This window comes from Syngnathus acus, chromosome 17 (genome assembly GCF_901709675.1).
Source record: "Syngnathus acus chromosome 17, fSynAcu1.2, whole genome shotgun sequence".
NCBI classification, from domain to species: Eukaryota; Metazoa; Chordata; class Actinopteri; order Syngnathiformes; family Syngnathidae; genus Syngnathus; species Syngnathus acus.
This window is the reverse complement of record NC_051102.1, coordinates 2407086-2435079: the sequence shown is the minus strand read 5'-3', so window position 1 is coordinate 2435079 and position 27994 is coordinate 2407086. Positions and strand designations below refer to the sequence as shown.

Sequence of the window (27994 nt, the reverse complement as noted above, 5' to 3'; positions counted from 1 at the left end):
TATTTACATTTTTGATGTCTCTGTCATGTTATTAGCTAAATAATGGAACCGTTTCAAAGAAAAGTCAAAACTAACTAAAAAGTAACTATATATAATGAAAAATCAAAACCTAGCTGACATTAAACAACAAACAAGCTAACAAGATGATACAAAACAATATACAGTATCTGTTTGTATGCTGCAAGAGTTTATTCCTGTTCTGAAAATGATCATCAATGTATTATTATTTTCCACCACCTAAAACCTTCTCCCAAAATATTTTTGCCTTTTCAGCCATATGGCACATGGAGGCCACCACGCCTTGCGACATCCGGACACATTGAACGCCAATGTACACATCTTGTCACGGCCTGCTTCTGCTGTTGCTGCACATGCTACTCACCTTGACGACAATAAAAGACCACAGAGGCTGCACATGAACAGCAGAGCTTCAGGTCCTCATTGTAGCTGTACACCGCCCACTTCTGGGAAAATATTCAAAGAGGCAGCTGACTCAAGCATTTGAATACTCCTCTCACATGATGCTGCAAACAATCAGCTAATTTTATACGCAGCCAAATCCTGACCAAAAAGTAGATCTGAATATTGATGTTCTTATCTTTCTTAGTGTCTTATCCTAGAGTGAGGTGGGCAAGTAACATGATGGATGGATGGATGGATGGATGGATGGATGGATGGATGGATGGATGGATGGATGGATGGATGGATGGATGGATGGATGGATGGATGGATGGATGGATATATATATATATATATATACAGGCACATTGCATAGACAGATAGATGGATGGACAGGTAAAAATATTTTAGGGATGATATAGAGAAATGGATCATCTATTGCTGGACTAAGATTTATAGATGAAGAGACATAAAGGATGTGATAGGGAGAGGGAGCGAGAAAGATTTTATTAGTCCACCAAAGGAAGCACGCAAGAGCAATGATCACACTGGTGAAGACAAAAACTGTTTTTTTATTCTTTGTTTGTAAAGTATATTTACAGACGTAAACAAACCACTTACACTTTAATTTATCAGTTGAATGTCAATCACTTTGAAATTATGATCTCACCTGTAGTGTTCCAGACCAATAAAATAATCATCAAACAAACTGTCCATGATTGCTTTTAACGCCCCCCCCCGACCAACACGAGATGTAACATTATCACGGGACGGGACGCCGGTTTACAAGAGCCAACGCGACCTCAATGCGAGCATCAAGAGGGGCAGCTGACTCGCTGAGGGTCGCACCATGTGAGCCTCCCCCTCCTCGTATGAAGAGGCGCATTCATTGGCGGAGGAGGAGGAGAACGAAAGGAAGGGGTTGGGAGAAGAAATAGGAGGAGGAGAAGAGGAGGAGGAGGTAACCCCTAATTTACCGTCCGAGACGCCTCATGTGACCAACGGTGACAGTAGTTTTACCGCTACCCGGGGTGGAGGACCTGCTTCTTCCCCCCAGCGCTCCTCCACCATTTGACGTCTTGTTGCATGCATGCAAGAACGGTGGAAGCAGGTACTCTTTCTCTTCTTGTGCGTCCGGTGCCCTCGGGTTACTTTTCTCGGGTTTCAGCGTCATGGCCTGGAGGGGAGCAAGAACACGCTCCTCTTATCATCCCATCCATTACAGCAATTAGGATTGAGGTTGAAGCAAGAGACTGTGAGGACAGGAGATAAGGTAAAGCCCCCCCCCCCCCTTTTATTTTCCCTTCTTTTTATTTTGATTATGGGCAACCGTGCCTTCTTTCTACGCGACACTAATGGGGAAATTCTGGTCTTATGGGGGGGGGGGGGGGGGGGGGTCGTTCCAATGTGCACAATACTGCGCGTAATTAGATTCCTTACGTAATTTCGCTTCTTGCTGTCTACATTTGCATCATAGAACCGAACAATCCGGCGGCCACATTTAGCCGACCAGTGCCTTGTTGTTACGCAGGCCTGGTGACTGACTAGACGGAGGCTAAATGAGGGGGGCTCTGTTAGCATAGACAAGCTAACGTTTGAACATTTTCACTCGTTGAGAAGCTCCCTGACATCCATGAATAAAGCAACACTCGCGTCCATCACTTGGCCGTTTTTGTTGCATGGTAGGAGTATGAAAAACGCAAATGTAGTATTTTACGATCGCCGTCGTATGTACGCAGCAACTCCAGCGAGGCTGACGTGTATGGCTGGGACATTCAAGTTCCGTTATGTTTGTTTAGCTCGCAGCTGTAGCGTTTCTTAAAGTTTGAGAAGTTTTATTGGATATTTTTATTGACAGAGATGAGTAGAGGATCAGGTGGGACGCACACGCACACACACACACAAACGATCACTTTACAGGAGCCTCCCAAAAATGTCATGTTTATTGCATCGACCAAGCGAGCGAGCCATTTTCAACACTAGACTGGCCAAAATGCAAATTTTAGATTAAACTGTAAGTTTTGACATCTTGGGTTGTCTTTCCCTTTTAAAATAACGTTTGTATTTGACTTCTAATCTACAACTAGTCAGCAGTTGAAGCCCTCTGTTTGAGATGATATGGAAATCTCCTCACAAGATAACACTAACATTGTCAAGACTGTTTTCAGCTATATAGTCCAGATCTTATTTATTTATTTATTTTTCTTTCCAGAATATTATTGTATAAACTGCTTTTCATTTCTAAAATTATCTTCCTCCGATAAATCAGGTTTCTGTACTTCGAAAAAACTAATTAGCAACCATGTTGAGAAGGTTGATGTATAAAAGGGGTAGGAAAACAACAAGCAATAGCTTCTTCCGTCTCCTTTTTTGAACATGTTGATTTATGTGCCATGAAATTATGCAAAAATGTGAAAAAAAAAATTGTGTGTGGTCGATCTTATGTTCAAAAATAAATCACTTCACTGATATCAGTCTTTTATTATCTTTTATTTATCAATTTTATTGGTCAGTATAAGTTAGACTGAAAAGGAAAACAACTTAATGGTGCAGGCTTGGCTAAAATTTATTACCGTAATTTTCGGACTATAAATTGCGTTTTTTTTCATAGTTTGGGTGGGGGGGGGGGGGGGCGACTTATAATAATGACTGATTTATGTGTTTTTTTTCCAAAAACTTTCAAGAAAAAAAAGAAAGTGAAACCGCGATGAACGAACTGCGATGTAGCAAGGGATCACTGTAATTTGAATTTCAAGTGACGTCAGCAGCGCGGCGTGGCGCGGCGGTTGTTTACAAAAAGGACAAAGATTGATCACGGGATGACGAAGATGACGAAGGGCCCCACGTACTACCGGCATCATTAGCGGCTTTGTTTCTAAGTGACACGGAGGACGAAGAGTTTGAAGGATTTAAGGATTTGGAGTGACACAGAAGGTTTGAAAAACTATTATGGCTTTTACGCACGCCCGGCCCTAGCTCTCTTTCACCTCCGTGGATTGAAGTCGGGGGCCGGCGCTCGGCCGGGTGGCTGTCCGGGGACGGTGGATGGGGCTCGGTCATGGCTTTTACGCACGCCCGGTCCTATTCTATGGATATCTCTTCCACCTCCGTGGCTGGAAGTCCACGCCGCCACATGCCTGGCAGTTTGTTTGGTTAAATAAAGAGCCATTTACCAAACCCACGTCTTTCCTTGTACTTTGTTAACGCTACAATATAGTTATATACTAGATCTTTGGAATAACGACGAGGCTGACGTCAGGGCGCACGCGCGGCGTTGTTGACAAAGGACGAGGAATTTGATCGATGGATTTAATGATTTAGAGTGCACAGATGGTTTGATAATATTAGTGCTTATATAATAGTTATTTGATATCTAATTTATATATCGTTATATGGGCCTGTGGAATATTTTGAAGTGCAAGCGCCGTCGGCAGCGCGCACCCATTGTTGACAAAGGACGATCGATGGATTTAATGAATTGGAGTGACACAGATGGTTTTATAAACGTGTTTTTCATGTAATAGTTTTTTTTAATAACTCTGAATGTTACGTCAGGCCCGTTCGCAGCTCTTCGTTTGTGTTTATTTCACGTTAGCATACCTATCGTTTAGCCTGTTGTTGCTCGTTCATATCTGTTCTTGGTGTTGGATTTTGTCGAATAAATTTCCCCCCAAAATGTGACTTATGCTCCGGAGCGATTTATATATATATTTTTTTCACGTTATTGTGCATTTTATGGCTAATGCGACCTTTATTCTGGAGCGACTTTTAGTCCGAAAATTACGGTATATTTAATTCATACTGCGCCAGTTGATGTGAGCGCTCGTGAAGGCAATATGACAGCTCTTATTTAGTCCAAAAAATGAATCCTGTTTTATTTGGAGGATGTGGGTAACTGTTTTTTTAAATTATTATTATTATTATTTTTTTTTTTTGCTGTCGTTATGCAGGTGATGACCTGGATAGTGCCATGTGAATGACTGAAGACCATGAAGCCCACACACAAGCTGCTGTTCGTCCTGTGCCCCATGCTGGTACTAGGCTTTATTTACTACTCATCGGGAAAGTTACATCTGAACGTATGGGGCCAGAAGCCACGTAAGTCGCAAGCCTCGTCTTACTTTATTGCCACTAAATCTTTGAAACATTTTCCCTCTGTTTTACTTTTTTACATTTCTATTTTCCTCTTTGTGCTGATTGCTCGTCATCATCTGTTCCTTTCAGTCTGCTTTCATATTTTATTACATAATCAGCCCATTACTGTTTTTGTGTGTTATTCCCCCAGTGCAGTGGATGTTGCAAAGAATATTTGAGACAAGTTCCTTGTGCATGTTTTGTTGGCTTGTCTCTTGTTGGAATGTTACAAACACAAAATCCACCCAAAGAGGTTGTGCTCGAATGGCAGCATTTTGAATTTATTTTGAGTTCTCAAACAACCAATTGAGATTTTCTCTTTGAAAATACAAAATGTGTCCCTTGCACAGATTAATCGAATTTACGGCTAAATGGGCATTTTAGGTTATGCTTCAAAATTATCTTTGTAATATCATATGTATATATTGAAACTCAAATTCAATATTTCAAGCTCAACTTTTTTTTCTCCTGCGTTTTATTCTAAGACTTGGAACATATGTAAATATAGTACAGGTTGAGAATTTTTTTTATGGCAGTAATTTGTCTTTGTTGATCCCTATAAATTAGCGTTGAATTATTCTGACTGCGATTGATGCATGAGGGGCTCGTGTTTGATATCATTGTGTAATTTGAGGAAGCTAAAGATTAGACATTTGCATAGGTAACCAGCCTAATACTGTGTGGTTGAGCGGCACACGCGCAACAATTGCTTTTGTGTTCTGCCATTCATGAATGAATTTGCTGCTGTTTTTAAAAAGCGGCTTCAAACAATACCGTCGCCATTTCAGAAACTTCCGCTTTATGGAGTTTTTCTACAGGTCTGTGTTTTACTCACCTGTATGCTGTTGTGTCAATGAAATTGTTGTTTTGAAAAGAGATTTTTTTACTCATAAAGCCTCGTCAAGTCTACGGTCTCAGGTTTATCTGTGTAGGAGCTTTTCTGAAACTGCTGATATTCACCAGCAGAGGGCGAAACAAGATTTCTCTTGAACTGCCTAATATTTTTTTGGGTTACCGCAATATTTTTTTTTTCTTCCTCTCTGGTCTATTCTGCTCTTTATGTCTTCTTATTGGCTTTGAATATTTTTCCACAGAGCAGTATTTTTTTTTGGGGGGGGGTGGCTTGCTGAACTCTTTTGGATTAGTTTTCGGATTAATGAGGAATGTTTGCCGGTTTAACTGCTTTACTTGACACCACTGTGCCCAGTTTGAGGTAGAAACATAAGCGAAGACAAATGCAGGTGGATTTTTGTTTAGAATGAGAAAGACGATTCGCGCCTCTGCGGAAGTGATTCAGTGGTGCATTTTGCTGAACCAATTGCTATTGGTAATTTTCTGATTGTACATTTCTATTTATTAACAATAATTTCTTTAGCTTAATAGCATAATTTCACGAGTCATTCTTGACCGTTTTCTGAAAGTAGGAAAAATAACAAACGACACATTTAACGAATTTGCTTTGATTCAACCTAGCTGACTTGATGATTGAGAATCTACGCAGACTTAAGTGTATGGCACTTGACTTACCATGATGATGACGCTGGATTTTTGCTTTCTAGGCTGATAGAGAATTATGTCCCGTTCATCGGAACGCTATCATGTACTGTCATATAATATCTGGCTGGGGGCCATGGAAACCCATCTAATCTGTAATCCATACGGATACGTTTGCAGTAATGTTGACCTTATAAACATAGTCGGCAACAATAAAGATGTACTCAACCAGCTGCTTTACGCAGATCTGCCAGATGGTCACCACAGCTATGGTGTTTGGGCCAAGTCGTATTTTCCTTGTCAAGCAACTGTATTTGAATTCACACAGACTGCTTGCCTTTAGATGTTCAAATTCGCTCATTAATGAGCCATAAAGTGTTTTAATTCCCCAATAGTCCCTATTGTTAAGATAACTTTTGTTATTCCCACAATGGGAATGTTTGTAATCATATCAGCAGTTTACTTTTTACTTGTGCCTCAAGGTTATTCAAGGCTACCGCCTAATAATATAAAAAAAATACTGTATTACATGAAACCAGAATTTTAAAATGCATGGACTGTAAATGGCATAATGTGACAGATTTTGAATTTTTGAATATGCCCCCCCCCCCCCCCCCCCCCCAAAAAAACCCCATACTGTACCTGCACTAAGGCACGTTATGCTGCTCTTTTTCTTCGGCCGGAATGACAACTTTAGAAAAACTTGATAGAATGGTGAAGAGTTCAAAATAGCCAGAACAATAACTTGTGCTAGAAGGCAAAAAAAATTGGGAAAAGCCTACTGGAACATCTGGAGTTTATTAAATTGTAGTCGGTCATACTTTAAAGTGGTGTCAAGTGACTCACTCTCATTTAACATGAGTTTAAAGGTGTTTGGTCTGAACAGCCCCATCCCCGTTATGAGTGTGTGATCACTTGTCCAACCACAAATTCTCTCTCTCTGTCTGTCTGTCTTGCTTCCCACCACACTGTGCTTCAATGGAAATTTGAGTTGAGGTGCAAGAAGTCTACTATCAACTGTCAAAGCCATTATTTACATGATCACCTTTCAAACTTTGTGTGTTTTGAGTCGATCCCCATCTGGTGTTGTTAGTATGTGAAATATATCGTATACAACCGTGTGTGTATATTTATACTACTCACAAAAAGTTTGTGATATTCGGCTTTTGGGTGAGGATGAAACAAAAATTGCACTATGACCTTTCCAGGTGAACTTGATTTGACCTTCTCTTTGAATTCACGTGTTCAGCATTCACAACAGGTGCTTGATCCATGAATGGACCAATCAATTTCAAAGGACCTCCATTTTTGCAACTCTTCCATTCTCTCTTTGTCTCTGTTGCAACCTGCTCATGACAGTGTGTGACAGCGGTGACTCAACCTCCCTGAAAACATCCTGTGTGAAACCTCACAATGACAAAGTACTGTTGCTCAATTGTTCAGAGTTGTTCTGTGTCTTCTCTTTTGAGAAAAAGCAAGTTGTGCAAAAAGTACTGTAAAGTCGAATAGTTGCAATTGTGCGTGCAAAAGTTTCTCCAGTTCCTTTGATGAATTCAAATTATTTTTCCTTGGTCATTTTTAGTGTTTGCAAGGTCCAGTAGGCTTGATGGCTTTGCTTAGGAAGCAGTTGTAATTTAGCCTTGACATGATACCAAACTTGGATTCCGCCAAGATTTGTCCTCATTTTGTGTCTCCATGTGTAAAAACTTGTACGGCAATTGTTTCTCACATGGGTGATATTTCAGTATCTTAACCCCCTTTTGTTTTCAGACCTTGTTGCTGAAGTGACAGCCGTAGTCCTCTCTAGGGGCAATGAAGTGAATGGAATTCCAGGTAGTGGGGCCCTGGCCCGCCTATTTCAACCGGGTGACTGTCAACCTGTGGGCTGCTCGATGGCGGTTGTTGATTCTCACGGGATATAAATCCCCGCTAACTGACCAACTAAAGCTTTGCCTTTCACTTTCATCTACCTTTCATTTCCTCACCCAAAGTGGTTGTGTTCATTTCATCTTCACGAGTTGCTCAACACAAAGCTGCAATAATATCCTAAGCACACCCAGTGTGCGTTTGGGATTTAATGCAGTTTCCATTTCATCTGACTTTGCTTAAACAATAGGGTGTTGACAATTCAGCCTCTTGGGAATAAATCTACTAATCCATCTTTCTCCTTCCTGTGCGCTCGTTTGGTTCCCTTTGCTTTATTTCCACGTTAAATGCCGCTGACAAAGATTGGCCTCAAATGCTGCTAACTAACCTTTTTGTGTTTCAGAGCTGGAAACGGATAGCTCCGAGGGACGAATAGTAGGCTCAGGTACATCCGCAGTGCCACCAAGTGAACCTTTTGCCCATCCTTCTTCTCCCCCAATCAAAAAACAATAGAAGACCCTTCCTTGAAAATTTCAGTGGCATGAGACAAACCTCTCCACCTGTTAAATAGTAATAAACACCACTGAAATGTTCATCCACTAGCACAGATAAAAAAAAAAAAATAGTTTCAGAATATCTTTTTAACCTTTTTTCAAGATGTCATAAAATTAAATTGGATCCAAATAGTGAAATGTACTGTACAGCGTGTGCTGTTACGTCCTGTCCCCGGGAAGTTGCATTGTAATGAAACACTGCCCTCTGCTGGCCCAGGTACAAAACTGTAAAATGGAGTTAATTATACGACTGAATTTAGTGTATTGGATCTCAATTATATTTATTTCTACAACTTTATGGCTTTACATTTCACAATGTAATTAATGTCTGGGGACTTGACCCTGTGCGTACATTTCCCCTTGTCCACACCGGTTGCTTTGGGAGATGTGGTCATCCTCCAGGGCGTGCTTGGATCCGTCCCTAATAAGCTGTCTCGCATTGGCTTTTTGCTTGTCTTTATCTTTCTCCTTCAGCTTCTCTGAAGACGAGCTCCACATCCACAGCCGTAATGCTCTGCTCTTTCTACTCTTCACTAATGCTTATCTTATTAATGTATTATATCCTTTAGAACTGTAGGGGTCAAGAGAAAGTTATATTAGATCATGTGATATGATTGCATATTAGTTGTATCCCACTGTGGGAACCTGGGGATGCTGGTTTTAGTTGGCTGTCACCAGTCACCATTTTTTTTATTTTTTTTATGCAAAACACATCGCACTTGTTTGAATCAGTATTTGAAATGATAATAATCTTGATGACGTTTCAAGACTAACAGTTTTGTTGGAGTTGATACTCATAGAAACTAATTGTTTTGTTGAACAACATTTCTGGCACAAAGCAGTGTCATAAGAAATTGGACAATGCCCGGTGGGATACATTGCGGTCATGCCAGGCCCGCCGCATACCAAGCGACACAACAGACCTTGACTTAAATCCCATTAAGTTATGTAACCGTGGATAAAAAGCGAAGCGTGAGGAGTCTCTGTTGCAGAGATTCGCTAGTTGGTTTTGGCTGTGTGCCTCGGTGTACGGCGGGCTTTAGACCATGCCTCTGTAGTTAATGTATACATTCTCATCACATCATAAATAAAGGGTGTCCTGAAAAATGTACACACACTTTCAACTTTGAACAAATGGAATTCATCCTAAAATTTTACTGGGAGTTAATGAATGCATTTGAAGTACAAAGTCATGAGTTGACCATCTCTTGAGTTGGAAATAACAGGAAAATAGAAATCAGCTTGAAATGGAATACTTTTTTCAGATTTGGTTGCATTTTCCAAATATTACTTCAGTAATTGAAAATGTGACTACATTTTATGGCACACCCATGTATTTATGGTACGTCTTTTCTGTTTTTCTCTATCTCCTTAACGGCTTTGCCCTCAACATCATAAGCAGGCACCTATTGGCCGCCGCTTCGGTTGGCCATAGGTGATTGCTAACTTTTTTTCCCTTCTCACTTTATTTTTAGACTCAGCAGGCTGTTTTGGCTGGCTTCACCCTAACCTTGCTTGTTTGTCTCAATCCCTTAAATCCGCCGCTTTTGTGTAAAAAAAACAAATGTTTGTCTACAAGTGCTGGTAGACAATACATACCATCACAGATGAACCAGTGGTAATGAACTCAATATTTTACCCCATGTCAATCTGTTCCACGCTAATCAAAGATGATTTTCTATCTATTTTTTGTCTTTCTCTTCCAGTGTATGACAAGCAGGGCTTTTTGCTGCAGTTAGACACAAAATTGTGAGTACACGTTTTTGTTTTCCTAATCAAAAAAATGTTGTTTTTTAACAATCCTATGTATCATGTCTTTATTTAATGAGTGGCTATAAAGGGGCTAATGTGAGTCACCAAGACATCGCAACCGATAGTCGAGGATTTGCCTCTGCCAAAGCGTGGCATGTCGACCCCCTCCGTCTTCTCCCTGTTTATTTGAACTAGACTCACAGAATACATAGTTATTTATGATTCCGTTGCTAATCTGCCGATTTTAGCTTTAAGCACCGCCGCCATGATTATTTGTACAAGGCCTCTCTGGTTTGTCTTGCCCACACGTTTGACATGTTGACCTGTTGGGGAATTCTTCAACTTCTTAAGGATCGCCCAAGTGGATTGTTTGACAAGTTTGGTTTGGAGGGTTGCACGTGTCACTATAATTAATATTCGTTGATGACTGTAGAACTGATGAATCTGTGCTTCTGCTTTTTTAATTATTATTTCCAGGCCACCAGAGTTGGCGTACAAGTACGGCAATCTCAGTGAAGGCGTGTGCAAGCCAGGATATGCAGCAGCCAAGATGACAAGCATCTATCCAAAGTGAGAGATTGCCTTTTTCATTCCAAAAAATATATATATTTTATCCAAACCAAATTATTACAGATGCCTAAGAAGCTTGATTAAAATCTCTGTAAAAAAGCAGTTATAATTTAATGTCATTGTTGGGGGAGGAAAAAAAATGAAAATGACATTTTGAATACCATCAACATGTTTGATGCCATTCACAACCAAGTGTGCCTGAAGGGTTTGGAAATAGAAAGAGAGAAACCCCCACATTCCTGTACAATCTTCCCTAGTTTCAGTCACGGTTCTATCATCTCGTTCCCAACCACAAAACTTGACTGTTGTCCTCATTATCCCCCTTTGACACAAGAGAGTCATTGTCATTTGAATACAAGGTCCCCCATCTTTCTGCTATCAAATTCTGGATCTTCACAGACTTTCTCTGTGAACTACACCAAGCAACTTCCTGTCTGTCGTACCATGACTCATCACCCGCCTCCTTGTACCACACAGTCTAGAAAAACCGCCACAGCTTTCTGTGATGTCATTGGCTCCTTTGATTTTTATGGGGAGCTTCATGGAGTTTATTCTATAGGACATTGTCCCGTTAGGATTCTTGGCGCTAGGCTAATAAATGGCGTATTTTCTGACCCGTGGGACTGAATGCCAATGCATGGAACATTTTCCAAAGCACCAAATTGATCTGATCTCTGTTATGGTATTGTCTGTTAAATTGAAATACCGTACTTTGGCCCAATAACACCCAACGCAACACAGAATTATTTTGAATAGGTGTAAAAAAAAAAAAAGTTTGTTTTTTACCTCACCTTTAAACATTAACCATAGCGCCAAAAAATTGCTCTGATCGTATTGTGGTGCTTTGCAGTCGCCACGGTAACGGCAACTTAAATTCCAATTTGGCACCAAAACTGAGGTTACAAAAATTAAATCGAATGGCTTGTCTGGGTTTATAAATTACTCACACAAACATTGCAAATGGCTTCTTCAGATGAAATACTGTGGGTAAATGATAGTTTTGCTTAACAAGACTGTCAAAGCAGTGCTGTATTAACAATGTCCTTCCTGGTAATGACTTCCTCTCATCAGTCACACGTGCCGCATCAAAGTTCTGTACAACGCAGAACCCCCCAATGGGAGCTCATTGATTACGAATACATTCAACGTCTACGTGTAGGTCAATGTGCTCCATTTGTCCAAACTTGCACATTGTCTACATTTGCATGGAGAATTGTGTGTAGGGAAAAATCAACATGTTTTGGTGATGACTGAATTGTTTGAAAGGTAAAAAAAAGAATGATTTTTTTTTTTTTTTAATTGAGATTAATCGAAATGTTCCAGGGTATTGTGTAAATAGGTGTGGTGGATAGTTCGGCTGTTAGGGAAAAAAAACATTCTTTAATCAGCAGGTCCGTGGCCTCGCCTTCTAATCTTCTTTTGTTTCCTCTTAAATTTGTCTTCTGATCCTCTGGCCTTTTACAATGCAATTAATTTTCCACACCTGGCTGCTTTTTGAGTTTTACCGCAAACTGTACCGGAGGTCTCACTCAAGACTTGCCACTGAACTCAAAGTGGCACGGTTATGAAAATATTGCCAGTGAGAGATGGATTTTGCAAAGGAAATGAAGACAATGTGTCGTAGCCTCTGTGGCTGTTTCGGGAGCCCTCGCTTTTTAACAACAAGCAGCCCCCTCGTCTCTGCTTGTCAGTGACAGACTGTTGCTGTGGCATAAGTGATTTGCGCTGGGTTCTGTTTTATTTACAGGTCTGATGGGTTCACCAAACGCCCCATTTGTTTTGCTATGAGCAAATTCTCACATGGCATTGGCTGGAAACGTCAAGAGAGGGCTGCTGCTTGTCCTCTCTTAATCGACCTCTCAGGCTTGCTTGCTTTGAAGCCGGAGCATAATGAAGCCATCTAAAGACAGATTAGGGTGCGTGGAAAAGAAACTAAATTGAAGTTCCGAAGCCTGCCCCTAATTTCTGCCATGTTTTGGTCATTGTGCATAGGGAACTCCGCGTACTGTAGTTCCCACAACAAGCTATTAGATTCTGAATCCTGTTTTGAAGGCCATCTCCAGTCCTTAAAGTTATTATTGTTTATATGTTATCTATTCAACTGTAGATCACTTTTAAGTACCCCATTCGTTTACTCATTTTAAATGACTTATGACTCAACTGTGGTTGGATTGTTGCCTAATACATAAAAATGCAAAAGTAGCCAGTAATTATCAAAATGACTTCTGGATGGTTTAGAAAAGATTTGAGTGTTTGCGTCCCTAGTTTCTCCACACCAGCGGAAGGTCAAATAAACACACACATCCATCCTGCAGCTCAGAGGAAAAAGGCCACTCGTATCTCGGCGCTCTCGTTTCGGGTGTGACTCTCAGGAAATGGCTTCCTTTGATTTTCCAAGCATCAATTTGTCATTGAGGGACAAATACGGACACACAGGATAAGGGAGAAGCGATTCTGGAATTTACAGGTCATGTAGTTAATTAAAAACATTGGCCTCAAGCTCTGTTTTATTTTACACTTATTTGCTTGCTTTTGTTGGGCTATCACTCTTTCGACGGTAGACGAGTGTGTTTGGGTTTGTTCATGATGGAATAAAAGATCTAGACAGAATGTTACTTTTAGGTTGATCTGAGCAAACAAACTCATCCCCTGCACTTTTCTTTCCTCCCTTGTCTCTCGAAAGGTTCACAAAAGCGGCGCCCATGTTTCTAGACCAAAACTTCAAACGTCTCACAAAAGTCAGCAATTACTTGCCTCCCTTTGGATTCAAAACGCAAGGTAAGATATAGTCATTGCTTTTGGGACTCCTTAATGTTTGTTTTTTTTGTATCGTTCATGAATCGTTTGTTGTGGTCGCTGACGACGATGATATGATGATGATATCATACCCCTTTCGTGTTGATGCTGTTTATTTTTATCGTTGAGTTTAAATAAAAAGAAGAGTTGACCTCATCGGCCGCCTATCTAGACATCACTGATTGGTGTCTGATTATGTGACTAAAATGCATGAAACGTTTCTGATACAAAACCACCTTACAATGACATTGGATCATAGGATAAAACTTTATAAAGGCTTTTGGTTGTGTACTTTGAAGCGTTACAACAATGTTGTCTTTGTGTTCTTTCGGGGTTTTTGTGTAATCCACAGACGCATGCCCTCACTGTCACTCTGTGCGCTCGGTGTTCTCTTCTCCCCGTGGAACAGTCGGGTTTCCCTTTTTAGTGTTTCTCACGTGGCAATGTGTTACAACTTAAGCATATCTTGAATAGAATGCTACTTGGTTGACTAAAGGATGAGAACACTTCTGCACAAGACAACTCCACAATGTGACCTCCACTTGCCTGTTTGCGCTTTGACGCACCGTCTGGGCATGCTCCCTTTATGTCATGTTCAAATAAACACTTCCTACATAACGAAGTACCTGCATTTCATTAATTGTCCAAAAGTGCGGCAATGTTACGGCTGTTGGGATGATGCTGCCAGATGGAATGCGCTCACTCGCTTGCTGTTTTTGGCTGTCCGAGTAGGATGTTACGGTAGCGCTGGCGTTACGTCATGCTGCTGTTAATTGGATGGAGTAAAATCTGGCAAAGTTTATATTGATAACCAAAATAACTTTCATCCACTCAAAAATATTTGAGTTCACTTTTAGTACCTCTATATCAGGGGTGTCAAACTCATTTTTTTCGCGGGCCGCGTTGTAGTCATAGCTTCTTTCGGAGGGCCATTATGACTGTCAACCCAAACAAATGTATGAGCACCTCATATTATATACAGTAAAGGCTACAAAACAAACAACAAATTACTCTTTTTCAAATCAGACGAGTAAAAACTGGTCAAATATTTAAAAAAAAAAAGATATTAAAAGTGAAGGCAATTTGCAATTCTAGGAATGACACGAATTTGATGCACAATTTGTCTTCGCCGGCCACATAAAATGATGTGGTGGGCCGTATCTGGCCCCCGGGCCTTGAGTTTGACACCTGTGCTCTATTTAATGGCAAGCACATGTTTGCATTGAATAACTACAAAATATATATTTTTTTAAAAATGCTTTTTGAAATACTGATTACATATATGTGATCTGCTATTGAGCTATACAGGTTACACCCCAAATGTAGCTAGAATAAGCCACCTCCCTACAGCCCAAATGAGTGACATAACTAATGTCTGGATATTAAAAAAAAATCATTAGTAATGGATCTGTTGTCATCATCCTACAAAAGAGCAAGCCATTCTTTCCTCACTTGACGTTTTATTATGTTTAGGCATTTCCAGCAAGTAGTCTGTGTTTATACGCGGTTGATACTTCCAAAACTCTTCCTCTTTGTTGCCGTTAAAAATTTCTGTGATTCCAGTGTAGTGTTATGGCCTACGACAATTTGTCTGTGCCTGCGCCATAACACATCCTTCTGTGTTATGAAATGTTCAGTGTTCTACCTACAACAATTAGCCTAGCTATGGTGCCATCCTCTGGAGAGTGAGATTTGTCTCTGAGACCTGCTTAGATCCAGGTGTGGTCCTTAAGCGTGTGTTTATGCTGCTCAGGGTGATGCTTGACGCCAGACATCGACACCACATCCAAACAACGGCCTGGTGCTTTTCTCTCTCCCCTTCAGCAGTTTAATCATTAGAGTGAAAGGGATTGTGTCATGTCTGAAACAACCCCTCACTTTAACTTTTTGCTTTGGTATGCTCCCCAATTACATGGCAAAACACACATCTGAGGAAAAAAAAATATATATATTTTTGTCACTGATAAATATTAATTCCTTTATAGTGATCTGTTCTTCCAGATTTTTACCCTGGCCTGTTTTTTTTTTAGGTGGGAGTGGCAAAATTACATCTGGCATATATGATATGAAAGCTGTATGTTGACAAGGAACCCAACAAATTTCACAACATGCAGCCTTTTGGCAGCGACAAACAATTCTTCAAAAAGAAGCTTGATGCTGTTTATTGCCGCTCCGAGTTGTTTACTGTCAAACTAAACAAAGCAAAGAATTGTATTTAAAGTAGTTAAAGTATTTAAAACAACCACATAACGCTGCTTGCCTCAGCAGTCTGTTAAGCTTTAACAAACAATGTAAAATGCCTTAGAGAGGCTAACAAAAAGCATCAGTGTTGCGGTGTAGTAATCTTTTAGGCGATAGTTATTTGAACACAAAAGATGGAACAACAAATGTAGACATAAAAATACTCGGACTATTTTGATTAAATGCGTGATATAAAAAATAGTTTTTGCATTGTGTTGATCTTCTGCATAGAATAATTAATAATTGTTCAGCTTGCAGAAAAGCTGTAATTCTCTCCTTCAGCACATTGTCCATTAAATTAATATCAATATTGTATGCTTTGATAAAGTACATCATTATCAAGTTCTATTTCCCTTGTTAAAAAAACTTTACATTTAAGGGGGGCTGTACTGAACATTTAACATCACTTCTCATGTCAATATGGAAAGATGATTTGAGATGAGTGCTTTGAGTTGCAAGTGTAGTCACGGAATCAATTAAACTCTTATATTATGGATGGAAGAACTTCAAGTATGATGGGCCTAAACATGGTGAGCAGGCGAGGTAATAAATACATTGAAGGTCTAACACTGAAAGCATGACACTTGCACAACACGCTGTCGAACATGGCAGGAATGCGCGCTATGACTAAACATCGGCGTTCCTCACCCTGCCGATCACAGGGGTTCTCACCATGCAGGGAGATGAGCTGAATATCGCCCACTTAACTCGTGCGTGTTTGAAAACAGCATTCCTCCCTGAGTGCTTTTGGAGAGTTTTGACATACACCCACATACCTTTCTGAACCCTGCATGTCGTTTTCCTCATAAGAACCTCGACAGCCTTTCCCCCCATCAATAACTCCCCATCGCCTCTATTTCTGAAGCTCACACCTTCTCTGCTAATTGAAGAAATGGAGGTAGGTGATCTTTGCTCCAACTGAGCTCAAGACCACCAAGTTTGTTGTGAAGTCCCTTTTGGCAGTTTGTTGAGTTTGTATTGAGGCGGTTAACGCATTCACCGCCAGCCCATTTACAAAATGACGTTTATATGGCAGTGAATGAGTTAACAGAGTTTTACTATAGAACACTCATCCAAATAATATGTGGTATTTATTTTTTTTCCTGCCCAGAGAGAATCATAGACAGCATTTTGACAACCACCAAAAACTTTGGACTAGGAGATGAGCTGGACAGGTAAATTGTCCTAACAGGATGCCACAAATACAGCCTTCTTTTCATATATTCTTGCCCACTAATCTTTGCCGTCTACATTTTAGTCTAAGCTGTAAAAAATGCATCATAGTTGGCAACGGAGGTATCCTGTCCAACAAATCTCTGGGATCACGTATAGATGACTACAATGTTGTGGTCAGGTGAGTACGCTGCTGTTATTTACCAAAAGCTTTATTTGAGCACGATTCAAATGCACATAATGAATCTTTAACTGCTCATTTTAGTGATGATAATCAAAATTATTGCAATATTGGCAGATTGCTTCCAAACTCGTATTGCGGGATTTCCTTATGTTCCAGATTGAACGAAGCTCCGGTGGCCGGTTACGGCAAGGATGTAGGGACCAAAACAACAATGAGAATTACCTACCCAGAGGGAGCTATTCAAAAGCCGGAACACTACGAAAAGGATTCCCTTTTTGTTTTTTCTGCTTTCAAACCACTGGACTTCAAGTGGCTTCGACAGATGGTCTTCAAGGAGAGACTGGTAAGAATATTTTTTTTGAGAATTTCATGCATTTGCCTTTCAGCCATTAGACGGGCAATATGAAAAGAACTTTAGACACAACTAACACAACTTTAATGAAGCGCTGAATTTGAAAAAAAATGAAAACCCTAAAGTTTTTCAATGGGGTTGTTTCACGCACTCTTTTTTTTTTCCCCCCCACCCCCTTAATCTGCGTTAAAGTAGCACCTCTGGGAATTATGTTGCTTGAGTGTCTGTTCTCTTTCTAGCAAAACATAGCAGCCTAACCTACATTCTGCACATTCCTTCACCGGGACATCATGAATGTTAACTCTGGTGGAGATGGTTTAAATTCTTAAGAAAGATCAATTGAGAGAGAGAGAGAGACAGAGAATAAAATGACTACCCTGCAGGCCTTTCTTTCCTCTCAACTCACAGATGAGTTCTCAATTTTAATTCTGTCAAAATAGTTCAGTTGCATGAGATATTTATGGAAAAACTCCAGATGGTCTGTCTGACTGACCATATTGTGTCTTTGTCTCGGACTGTAAAAGATAAATAACTTTTTAAATAGTTCTAATCCTTATTTTTTCATGGTCACTCAAAATCGGTCAGGAACATTCCAAGTATCTCCACAGCTGAGACTATTTCAAGGCTCTTCAGTGGACAATGGCGCAATTATTATTATTGAAGCCTATTTAAAAAATATTCATCAAAAAAAAAAAAAATATATATATATAGAATCCCCCTATCAACTCATAAAACCTATCCCCAATTATGTTTTGTCACACTTAATATATGTTTTAGCAAGAAAATTTGAGCCTCTGGGACCTTTTTCCAAAACAACACTCGTTGCCGTGGCAACAATAACCATTTACAATTCAAAGTGGGTTTTTAGTCTCAGCTGTAGTTTTAAAGGAATTGTCGTCTTGTTAAAAGACTTTTATCCTGGCTTTATGTAATCTGACTCACACCTAGCACTCGCTAATACATTGGAAACAAACACAAGGAGATGCAAGTGTGCGTGTGCGCATGTGTGCGCACGTGTACTGCGTGCTTCCATTCACACATTTCTAGCTGTGATGCATAGGTCGAACAAAATGGCGTGCGGTTTTGGGGTTCCTTAACTAGTTCTCGCGTTCATCCAATTGGACTCCAAATCGCCGGTGAATGGCGACGCAACGTCGCAAATGTAATAACCAATAAAAAAAGTGCACATCGGGGTTTCCCCATTTTCTTTACTCTTTTCATTTTGCCATCCGGAGGGAAAGCTTTCATGTAACTTTGGGCTGCTTTACAACAGTCGATTCTTTTGAGTTTTTATTCTGCTTTGCAAAACCTTTAGAATAACAGCCGGAGGGGATATTTGGGGCCTTTTCTATCTCTACGCTGCTTATGAAAGCTAGTGCAGGCCCCATTTGTTCTTCCCTTTTTTTAAGGATGGGGAACATAACGTAGCGGTCCTATATTGTCTCATTTAGCCGCTGGCCAGTGAGCTTTCCTCGGCTGTGCTATATCTTCTTGGATGACTAAACAAAATGAGAATTTCTAAGGCAATGATACAATCTTTTATCTAACCCTAACCCCCCCAACACACTCCCACGCATGACATACTGTAGATAAAAAAAAAAAAAATGAATAAAATAGTAAGTACATGTGAATTACTCCTTTACTAGGCTTTCTTTTTAAATTAAATGTGTCTTTTGCCTTCTGATGCCCCACATATTTTTCATTCCAGTGCGTAGTCTGACCCCACGTGCGCACAAGCCCGGTTTACACGCTGTGCTCAAATCGCAGCAAGATAACAACCACCAAAAATCATGTTTATCTACGTTTTGATTTTTTTCTTTTTTTTTTGCCTTATCCTCAGTGTGCATTTGCAGTTCATGCACCGAAAAACCACGGTTGTTTGTTTACACGGTGATATTTTCAAGCGGAAACAGCGAAAGGTATACAGCAAGCAGTAAACATGCCATTTGAAGCTGAAAGTTCTGTCACTGCTGTGTTTGTCCTCTCTGCGCCTAAAACATATAACAGGAATGGAGACAATGTCAAAACATAAACTCAAAATGCAAAGCCCTCCTATTTCATTCAAAACGTTTATTATAATTTTTTTCAATGCCCATTTTTTTCTGTCAGTCATTTTATATTTAGACAACTAATTTAACACTGTACGCCCCTTTTTAAACATTCGAGATCTGTGCAAATGCTCAAAATAGATTCCTGCAAGCTTTCCAAAATATTTACATATTTAAAACAGCTAGCTTGAGTTTGCCCTGCTGCCTTTATCCCATTGCTTAGTGGACAACATCGTGCTTATCCATCACCATGCACCACATGAGCCTAGCTCGACCAATCACCAAAAAGCTGTAATTGTGTTTGTTAGTACTTCAAAGTTGTTGTTTGAGATTTGAAACGACTTGAAGTCCACCTTCCGCAATCCACTCCGCTTCCGTGGTTGGACCACGGTAAACCACGGACCATGGTAAACATCACTTAATTCGGCCAAATCCTCAAACGGTGGTTTAGAACATCCCAATTGCAAATTATACCATGCTCGCTTGTCAGGGAATTAAAGGCATCTTCATGCTGTGGATAAAATGAGCTTATTCCAGATGTCAAATGATTATGTACACATTACTTGTAAGAATTAAGATTCAACTGTATGTGTTGAATGACAGGTCCAGAGAGTTTTTTTTTTTTTTGTCTACTAAAATGATTCTTAGATAACTTGGTAGTTTTTGAGGTGGTACACAGTATAGACCAGACATGGGCAAACTACGGCCCGCGGGCCACATCCGGCCCACGGGGCCGTTTAATCCGGCCCGCCAAACCTGAATAAATTGTATTATAAATTTTTTTTTGGGTCATTTTCCCAGCAATTACTATGTTTCCCCAGTAGATGGGGAAGCGCCCGCCCGCGCATTTACTCCCGGGAGCCGTGTCAGAAAGCTCGGTGCACACTCACAAGTGCGTGTGCGTACTCAGTAGTACGTAGTAATTTCATCTATCAGTGCCGAATTTCGAGTGTAGGCTGTGACGTCAATATACTCGTAATTCGCGCGCTGAGTTTTCAGATACAGTTTTACGCTAATGCCACCCACAAACATTCCCCTGGAATCCTTCCATTAAAATGAGTGGCCCGAAGAAAAGAAAGGTGGACACTGAGTGCCGAATGTTAAAAAAGAGTGGACAATTTGGCTCGACCTACGTGTGTGAGAAGACGTTCAGCCACATGAACGTCAACAAAGCCCGTCACAGATCTAGGTTAACGGACCGACACCTCGGCTCTATCCTAAGAATCACCACAACAAATTTTACTCCAGACTATGATGCACTAGCAAAAAAGGGAAACCAACAATACTATTGATTTCTTTATTACTTTATTTACATGTATTCTTTCACTGATTCTTCAAGATGATGTATTTGGTCAGAAAGTTTGCCGTTGGATGTGATTTCGCTTCATTAGATAAACATATTTCATAAATCTGACCTGCAGGCGCTGAAGTGATGGAAAATGTTATTCATCATAACAGTGTCGTATTTAATAAGAATCACTGATAGTAGTTTTTTGGTGAAATATGTTTTTAATGCTGTTAATAAATGCATTTGTTTTCAAAAAGCTTTTTTTAATATCCATGCTTTAGTATCTACTAAAAGTAAAAACCTTTTATGCAATGACCTTTACATGTCATTTATATTACTTCACACAAACACTACATCCATCTGCTCCTGGTTCGGCCCCCCGGTCAAAATTTAGAACCCAATTCGGCCCGCAAGTCAAAAAGTTTGCCCACCCCTGGTATAGACAGTTTGAAAATAACTTAACAATTATTTGATATTTTGTCGCATGTATGAATCGCAGATGTTATAATGGAATTATAAAGGACTAGAGTTCCCATTGTGAAATGCTGCCCATTTTCCACTTTAGGACTTTAGCCTTCATTCCCATAACACGCGTTTGATCCCCCACTTCTCCTGGCTTATACTAGGTCTCCTTGCCCTTTGACAATATCTCCAACTAATCCCAAGCATTAAACTCTTTAGTGATGATTTCTATGGCTGTGATTTTCCTTACTAATAAACTGAACGCTTGTAAATCCTGCGTTCTAAGTTGACGTGAAGAGGCTGAAACTTGGAATGGTATTAAAGAGGTATTGAAACCAATTAGGGTGCACTTCCACATAGTTGGGCGACATTTACGAGACTAAGGCATGCATGATCAAGCGACGTTGGCTGAAAAGATAGCCAGTTATTTTAAAGCCATAAAAAATTATGTTTTGAAATCAATGATTGTTTTAGTAATCATGATTTCAATCTCAATTCAAATAATCCTGATAATTTTTGTTTCCCATAATCATCCAGCCCTATCGCCGCTCACCCACTCCTTAAGGGCATATGCAGATACAGCTGTAAATGTGAGGATACGACAGCTTCTTATTGTGTTGAATAATGCCAAATCCATTTGAATCGGATTAATCACTTCATTAGTAGGACGGATTTTCTTCCATCCCAAAATCGTTTATGTTGCTGCTGTTGCTGCCTTCGTTATGAGACCTCATTATTCATTACAAAATGAAGGCTTCAATGTGGTGCCTTGAGCATTCTTTATTGTTTGCATTACTTTTCCACCTCATTGACTCCTAATAGCAGCCCTCCTATAATGTATTTTTTCTGGGCTCACATTGATTCATCTTAATTGTATCATTGAACGTAAGCGTTAGGTTGTGTAATCCGATTTTACAACTACAACCACCACAATGTTTAGCTTATACTTTAGTATATTTTATTTATAGTTTTTTTTGTATGCAGAAATTTCCCTAATCAAGAGCATTTCTCCTGTGGGAGAAAAAGTCAACTTTGTGGTTGAGAGCAAGTGAAAGTGGAACATTTCACATTGATTTCACCAAAGTGAGTGTTGGAGTTTTCCGTCCCAGTTAAAGCTTGTTTTAACAGGTGTTTTACTGAAAAGCAGATTTACACGTCCTGACGAATGTCCTCGGCCCTTTTAACTATAAGCAATTGCAGGACAAGAGAAAAAGCGATTTCCTCTCCAATGGCAGTTTGGTGACACGCCGATCTCGGCAACATTTTTCTGTCCATCTTTGGAGCATGTGTTTGAGTGGTCTTGAGACACTTCCTGTGCCGTCTGTGTTAAAATGCCACTGGCGTAGCTTTGCAGTATTCTTCGTGTCTAACACACTCGCACACGGGTAAGCAGTCAAGCCAAGTGGAGGCAACATCCTGTTCCCTCGAGGCTTTTTTTTTTTTTTTGACTGCTACTCCCATTGGCTTCGCTGCTTCTATTCAGTCTTACACAATGCACAACTTGCATTTAACCTTTTTAATATTGCTTAGTGAACTCTTAAAAAGACAGCAATGCCTCTGGTGTCTCAAAGTGCCTCGAAAGCTGTGTAGGAAAGTAGTAGTTGTGGAAGCAGCAATGCACAGTTGGCTAGTTGTGAGTCTCATGAGTTTCTAGAACGTTGCTTCGATGGCTTAAATTAAGCAAGCGGGAGGCCTTAAATGGGCCCCGGGCCACATTTTGGGCACCATTTGTGAAGGTCATCAAAGAGCTCACCGCCCGTCACATTGCTATGTGTACAGTACATGTCGGGTCATTCCTGTGCAAAGTGAAATTGTGTATTGTGTGTGAAAAATACGTTTGACTGTCTTTATTGAGCGTAACCAAGACGTATACACATCCACACATTGCTAAATAGATTTCTGGCAAACACAAGCTGTGTTGACAGGAGAGATGAGCTGTTGTTCCTGTTACAGCTTGCCAAAAGCACAGAGCTGGGCCTCAGTTCAAAAAAGAGCCGCCACTGTTTTTGAATGCGGCAGACTTGTTTGCCTCTGCCAACACACACACACACGCACGACAAGCATACAGTCATGCATGGATATATCAAAGGTAACCAAGCGAGTGTTATTTGAACAGGTGATTCCCATTTTCATCTTATGATCTGGCTGGCTTTAGTCCTTTTAGGAAGTCGTACTATTGGCCAAGTCAATCACGCACCGCTGGTTTGTTGTTTGGGCATTTTGTTTATCGTCTGACACGGGTAATGGGCTAAGGAAATTATCATTGGAGGCGTGAAACTGTTGTCCAAGACGGGCTAATGACTTTTTCTGGCGGGTTCTGTGCTGTTTGGTCGAAATAATTGACTAGAGCGAGTGCATTTCATTAAGTTGAGTTATTCTGCACTGCCTGTCTGTCTAGCTGGCTTCCCAAACGCCTAATGATGATTGCTTTATGTAAAAAAAAAAAAAAAAAACTCTTGGTCTCTGCAATGCCCTCAGGTCAAGGTGTGATTTGAATCTCTTCCTTTGAAATGCCATATTCAACCTTTGATGTCAGTTCAGTTTAAACATTCAGCACAGCAGTGCAGCAGGAGAAGAAGGAAGAGTGTATTAAATTTTTTTTATTGTGAACATAAATTTACTATTCGTGGAAGATAGCGTCTGGGCTGGCTTGCGAATAGCAAAAATCTGTGATGCCCATTGAAATACATGGGGGTGGTTAATTCATTTTAAAGCCACAAAATTCTTTTAAAAAAAAAAAAAAAAAAAAAAAAAGATAAGCGCTTAATATGTTTTCCATGAAAAATGAAGACAGGGGCAAACTTGTATTTGTAAAACCGGTTATTTACCTTTTTTTTTTTTTATTAAATAATATTTTAAAAGGTTGGCACTGTTCTGATTTTAACTTGACATCTGTCTTTTCTTTTCTATCTTTCTCTCTGTTCCGCCTGGCTCACCAGCGAGGTACAGAAGGTTTTTGGAAGTCTGTGGCTCAGCACGTCCCTCGTGATCCCAGCGAGATGAGAATCCTCAACCCTTATTTCATCCAGGAGGCTGCCTTCCAGTTCATCGGCCTGCCCTTTAACAATGGCATAATGGGAAAAGGGGTAAGTCTAATGCAGGCACACACTTGCAGCTTCCTGATGAGCCAGCAGTCAAGAATTACCAGCATTAGGCTTGGAAATTGGCTTATAATTTCCCTAATCTTTGTGGAAGGACCGAATCAGGAATTTGTTTAGGATCACAGGGAAGAGACAAAGTATCCACCTTCTTCAAGTGATTGAGACTTGGCAGTCGTTGGAACACAAAATGTTCCCACCTGGCTTGTAAGTTATCTTTGAAGGGAAAGGAAAGAAATGGCGTGGGGGGGAATACACATGAATGAATCAAGCTGCATTTTTTTTTTTTTTTATTCTAACCGGAAATGTTTGTCACTTGTCCGAATATTTGAAATTTTGCTCGTAGTGTACGTGATGTTTTTTTTGCCTTTTACTAGCATACCTGAAGGTCATAATTGTTGCAAATAAGAAATGAGTGTAACAAAAAACATTTTTGGGATGCTACAATTGTAATCACTTTAGCCAAAATGAACATTTTTATCAACTGTGAGTTGATAGTAGCAAATTCCATATTTGATAACAACATTGCTAGCAACTCGGTAAAATTTGGAGCCATTAAAAACATTGAGTATAAAGGGCAGAGGGGGGATTCTTGAAAAATCAAGATTCCCATATTGGAATCAATTCTCTCACATTGAGGCAGTCAGTCTCTGCTTTTGGACTCTGACCCAGCTCTTGATTGATATGTTTGACCCCTGCATCAGATGCTTATGTGCGTGCGTTGTTGGAAAGTAAAGCGGCAATGTTATAAGTGAGCATCACCCGGGCGCAGTCCTCCGGGGCTCTCCAAACACCCCTTCATGAACCCGACATGTGTTCAACATGTGGGCATCTGGTGAGAGTGTGTTTCTGCTCATTTGGATTAGCACATTTGGATTTCAAGGTATCATTGTATTGCCGTCGAAAACTGCAGGGTTTTATGTTCTACTCTGTTTTGTTTTTCCGGCCTTTCAGCCCCCATCTCTCCTTTTGACCATCATACTGTATGTTTATGTATGTGGAAACGGATGAGTAGCTTGATTGGTTGTACCACGGTGTGTAAATTAATCTATTTGAGCACACAGTAGGGGGTTGGCCAGCTGCTTGTTCAGGTCCACCTTGCCCGAGGGCTGCAAATCAGAGTAATGATTTAAATGGGGCCTCCCTCCACTCTTTCTTCTTTAAACAAAACACACACACATCCAATCTATAACCCCCCACCTTCCTCGATCAGCGGCGGCCCGAGGCGATAAGGAAGCGCAGTTCAGGCCCGTAGATCACCGAGTCATAGACGGGGGTCACGTCTTACACCTAATAGTTAATGACCGAGTCATCAACGTTTAGTTAGTCGCTCTGGAGACAGAAGTGGGACTGGGCGCCAAGTGCGCAAAATTCAAAATGGTCTGAAATTGATCCAGAGCTTGTGTGTCTTTGCTACAGAACATTCCAACTTTAGGCACGGTTGCCATAACTATGGCGCTGCATAACTGTGATGAGGTGGCGGTAGCCGGTTTCGGCTATGACATGAACGCGCCCCACGCGCCCCTTCACTATTACGAGGCTGTCAAGATGTCTGCTATCAAAGAGGTGAGTGCTAAAGGATGTAAGGAAATGTAAAGAGTATTAATAAAGTGACAACCTGCGGATAAGTGGAATGAAAGTGATCATTGATTTCGGCAAGCCTTGTCTGACAGTCACAACTGTTTGTTGAATGCAACAGCAAAAAAAAAATAAAATAATAATTACTGATCCATTTTTGGTACTTAGTTTATTACAATTTTGAGTTAATTCATTTCTTTTTCACTACAGTATAATTTTTCCGGCCAATGTTTGGAGTAAGTAGAAAAATGAATGAATGAATAAAGATGTTGAGTTTGTACAAGTGTCCAAATTCTCCACACTTTGGCCATCATTCAACGTATGGCCACTCCGAATCACCTTCCAAGCTCGTCCTCTACCGTTTACACTGAAAAGCAGCGCGAGTGTTGACGTGGGTAAACCATGAGCGCCGTTTGATGATAACCTTCCTCTAAACTCCCGGTGAGCTGTTTGCGTTTATTATCATCTTCATCAAGGCTGTCATCATCAGCCATTCATTGTTGGCCGTGTGGCGCACTTGACTGCTGCTGTTGCCTGCGCTTTTTGCTCTTCTGAACCCAGATAATGAAGTTGATAAACACGTTAAAGTCTGTTTCCCATCAGCGTACACGTCTTTCAACCAGGACCACTTTGTCAAATGAGACAAACACAGAAATCAATTGACCGTTATTTTAGCAATCTATTAGTCTGTTGAATATTTTGTCAATTAATAGATTAATTGGATTTAAAAAGAAAAAAAAGTTTAAAATTCCATTCCTTTAACATTGTTTCAAATACACAAAATGCACAACAATAAATTAGGAATCTGTTTTGCGATGTCACTGTGCTAATTTGCTAATATTTCAGATTTGTTGCACATCTAAACTCAAGTCACAACATTTTTGTAGATAGTGAGCAATTCTTCAGAAATGTCGCTTGAAGCTGTTTCTTGCCACTCCCATTTGAAGTTGTAGCCAACGTCATCTTCAAACAAATAGTGTATTTACAACAACCGTGTAACTTGTCTGCTAGCTTAATCCGACACAAAATATTCAGGCTAACAATTAGCATCATTGTTTTGCCAAAGTCGTTCGGAGGGCTTAATACTTAAATCCACAATTTTCTGTTAATACCTTTTTTTTTTTCCTTCTGTTTTTCTGATTCCCACAGTCGTGGACACACAACATATCCAAGGAGAAAGAATTCCTGCGCAAGTTAGTGAAGGCCAATGTTGTCTCGGACCTCACCAGTGGCATCTGAGCATAGTGGCCTCTAGTCTCCTTCCCTTTGGACTACTGCACAGGAAGCCAGGGAAAGAGCAAACCCACCCTGGAGTGTCCAGGTGGCCTCCACACGATATTCGATTTCATATCAACGGAGATTACTTTCAGAAAGAAGTTAAGCGGTGACGTGCGCACACGCGTGCCTTCCGAACCAAAGACGTCGACAGATTGAAGCACGTGGAGGGGTGGGAACGACTGATTGCACCCACTTCCTGTTTACCGATTTAATCTCCGGTATCACACCAATGACGTGACTGGCGGACGGCGGGTCAAAAGCGGAGACGGTGCAGGGACGGGCCGAGTATTAGCAGTGCCAAAAGTACCTCGAACAGGAGAGAGGTGGCGCTACTCTCCTCCTTGCTGCCTGAATGTATTCACGTTCCTCAGTGTAAATAGCAAAAGATTTTTACTTTAGTGGTATGCAAAAGTTTGGGCACCCCTGATCATTTTTATGATTTTCCTTTATGAATCATTGGTTGATCGGATCAGCAATTTCAGTTAAATATATGTACCATATAGCAGACAAACACAGTGATATTTGAGAAGTGAATTAAGTTTATAGGATTTACAGAAAGTGTGCAATCATTACTTGAACAAAAGTAGGCAGGTGCATAACTTTGGGCACCCCAACAGAAAAACCCTGCTTTTGCAGAAATAACAACCTCTAAACGCTTCCTATAGCTTCCAATGAGAGTCTGGATTCTGGTCGAAGGTGTTTCTTTACAAAACATCTCCAGTTATCG

The 27994-nt window shown here is 40.4% G+C and overlaps 1 protein-coding gene across 4 annotated transcripts; it reads left to right on the top strand.

Annotated features, from left to right (window-relative positions):
- The first annotated feature begins 1252 nt into the window (after nt 1-1252).
- Nucleotides 1253-27679, top strand: st3gal3b (ST3 beta-galactoside alpha-2,3-sialyltransferase 3b). Of its 4 annotated transcripts, XM_037275410.1 has the most exons (14): nt 1385-1510; nt 1568-1672; nt 4350-4497; nt 7798-7860; nt 8297-8338; nt 10154-10196; nt 10677-10769; nt 13453-13547; nt 16918-16981; nt 17065-17160; nt 17320-17506; nt 24253-24399; nt 25831-25977; nt 27139-27679. In XM_037275410.1, the coding sequence occupies exons 3-14, from the start codon at nt 4389-4391 to the stop codon at nt 27226-27228; spliced, it is 1176 nt and encodes a 391-aa protein (XP_037131305.1). In that variant the 5' UTR covers nt 1385-1510; nt 1568-1672; nt 4350-4388; the 3' UTR covers nt 27229-27679. The 4 variants fall into 4 exon arrangements, with proteins under 4 accessions (XP_037131308.1, XP_037131307.1, XP_037131306.1 ...); XM_037275411.1 differs by lacking the exon at nt 1568-1672 and having other exon boundaries at nt 1384-1510; XM_037275412.1 differs by lacking the exon at nt 7798-7860 and having other exon boundaries at nt 1254-1672.
- The last annotated feature ends 315 nt before the right edge of the window (nt 27680-27994 follow it).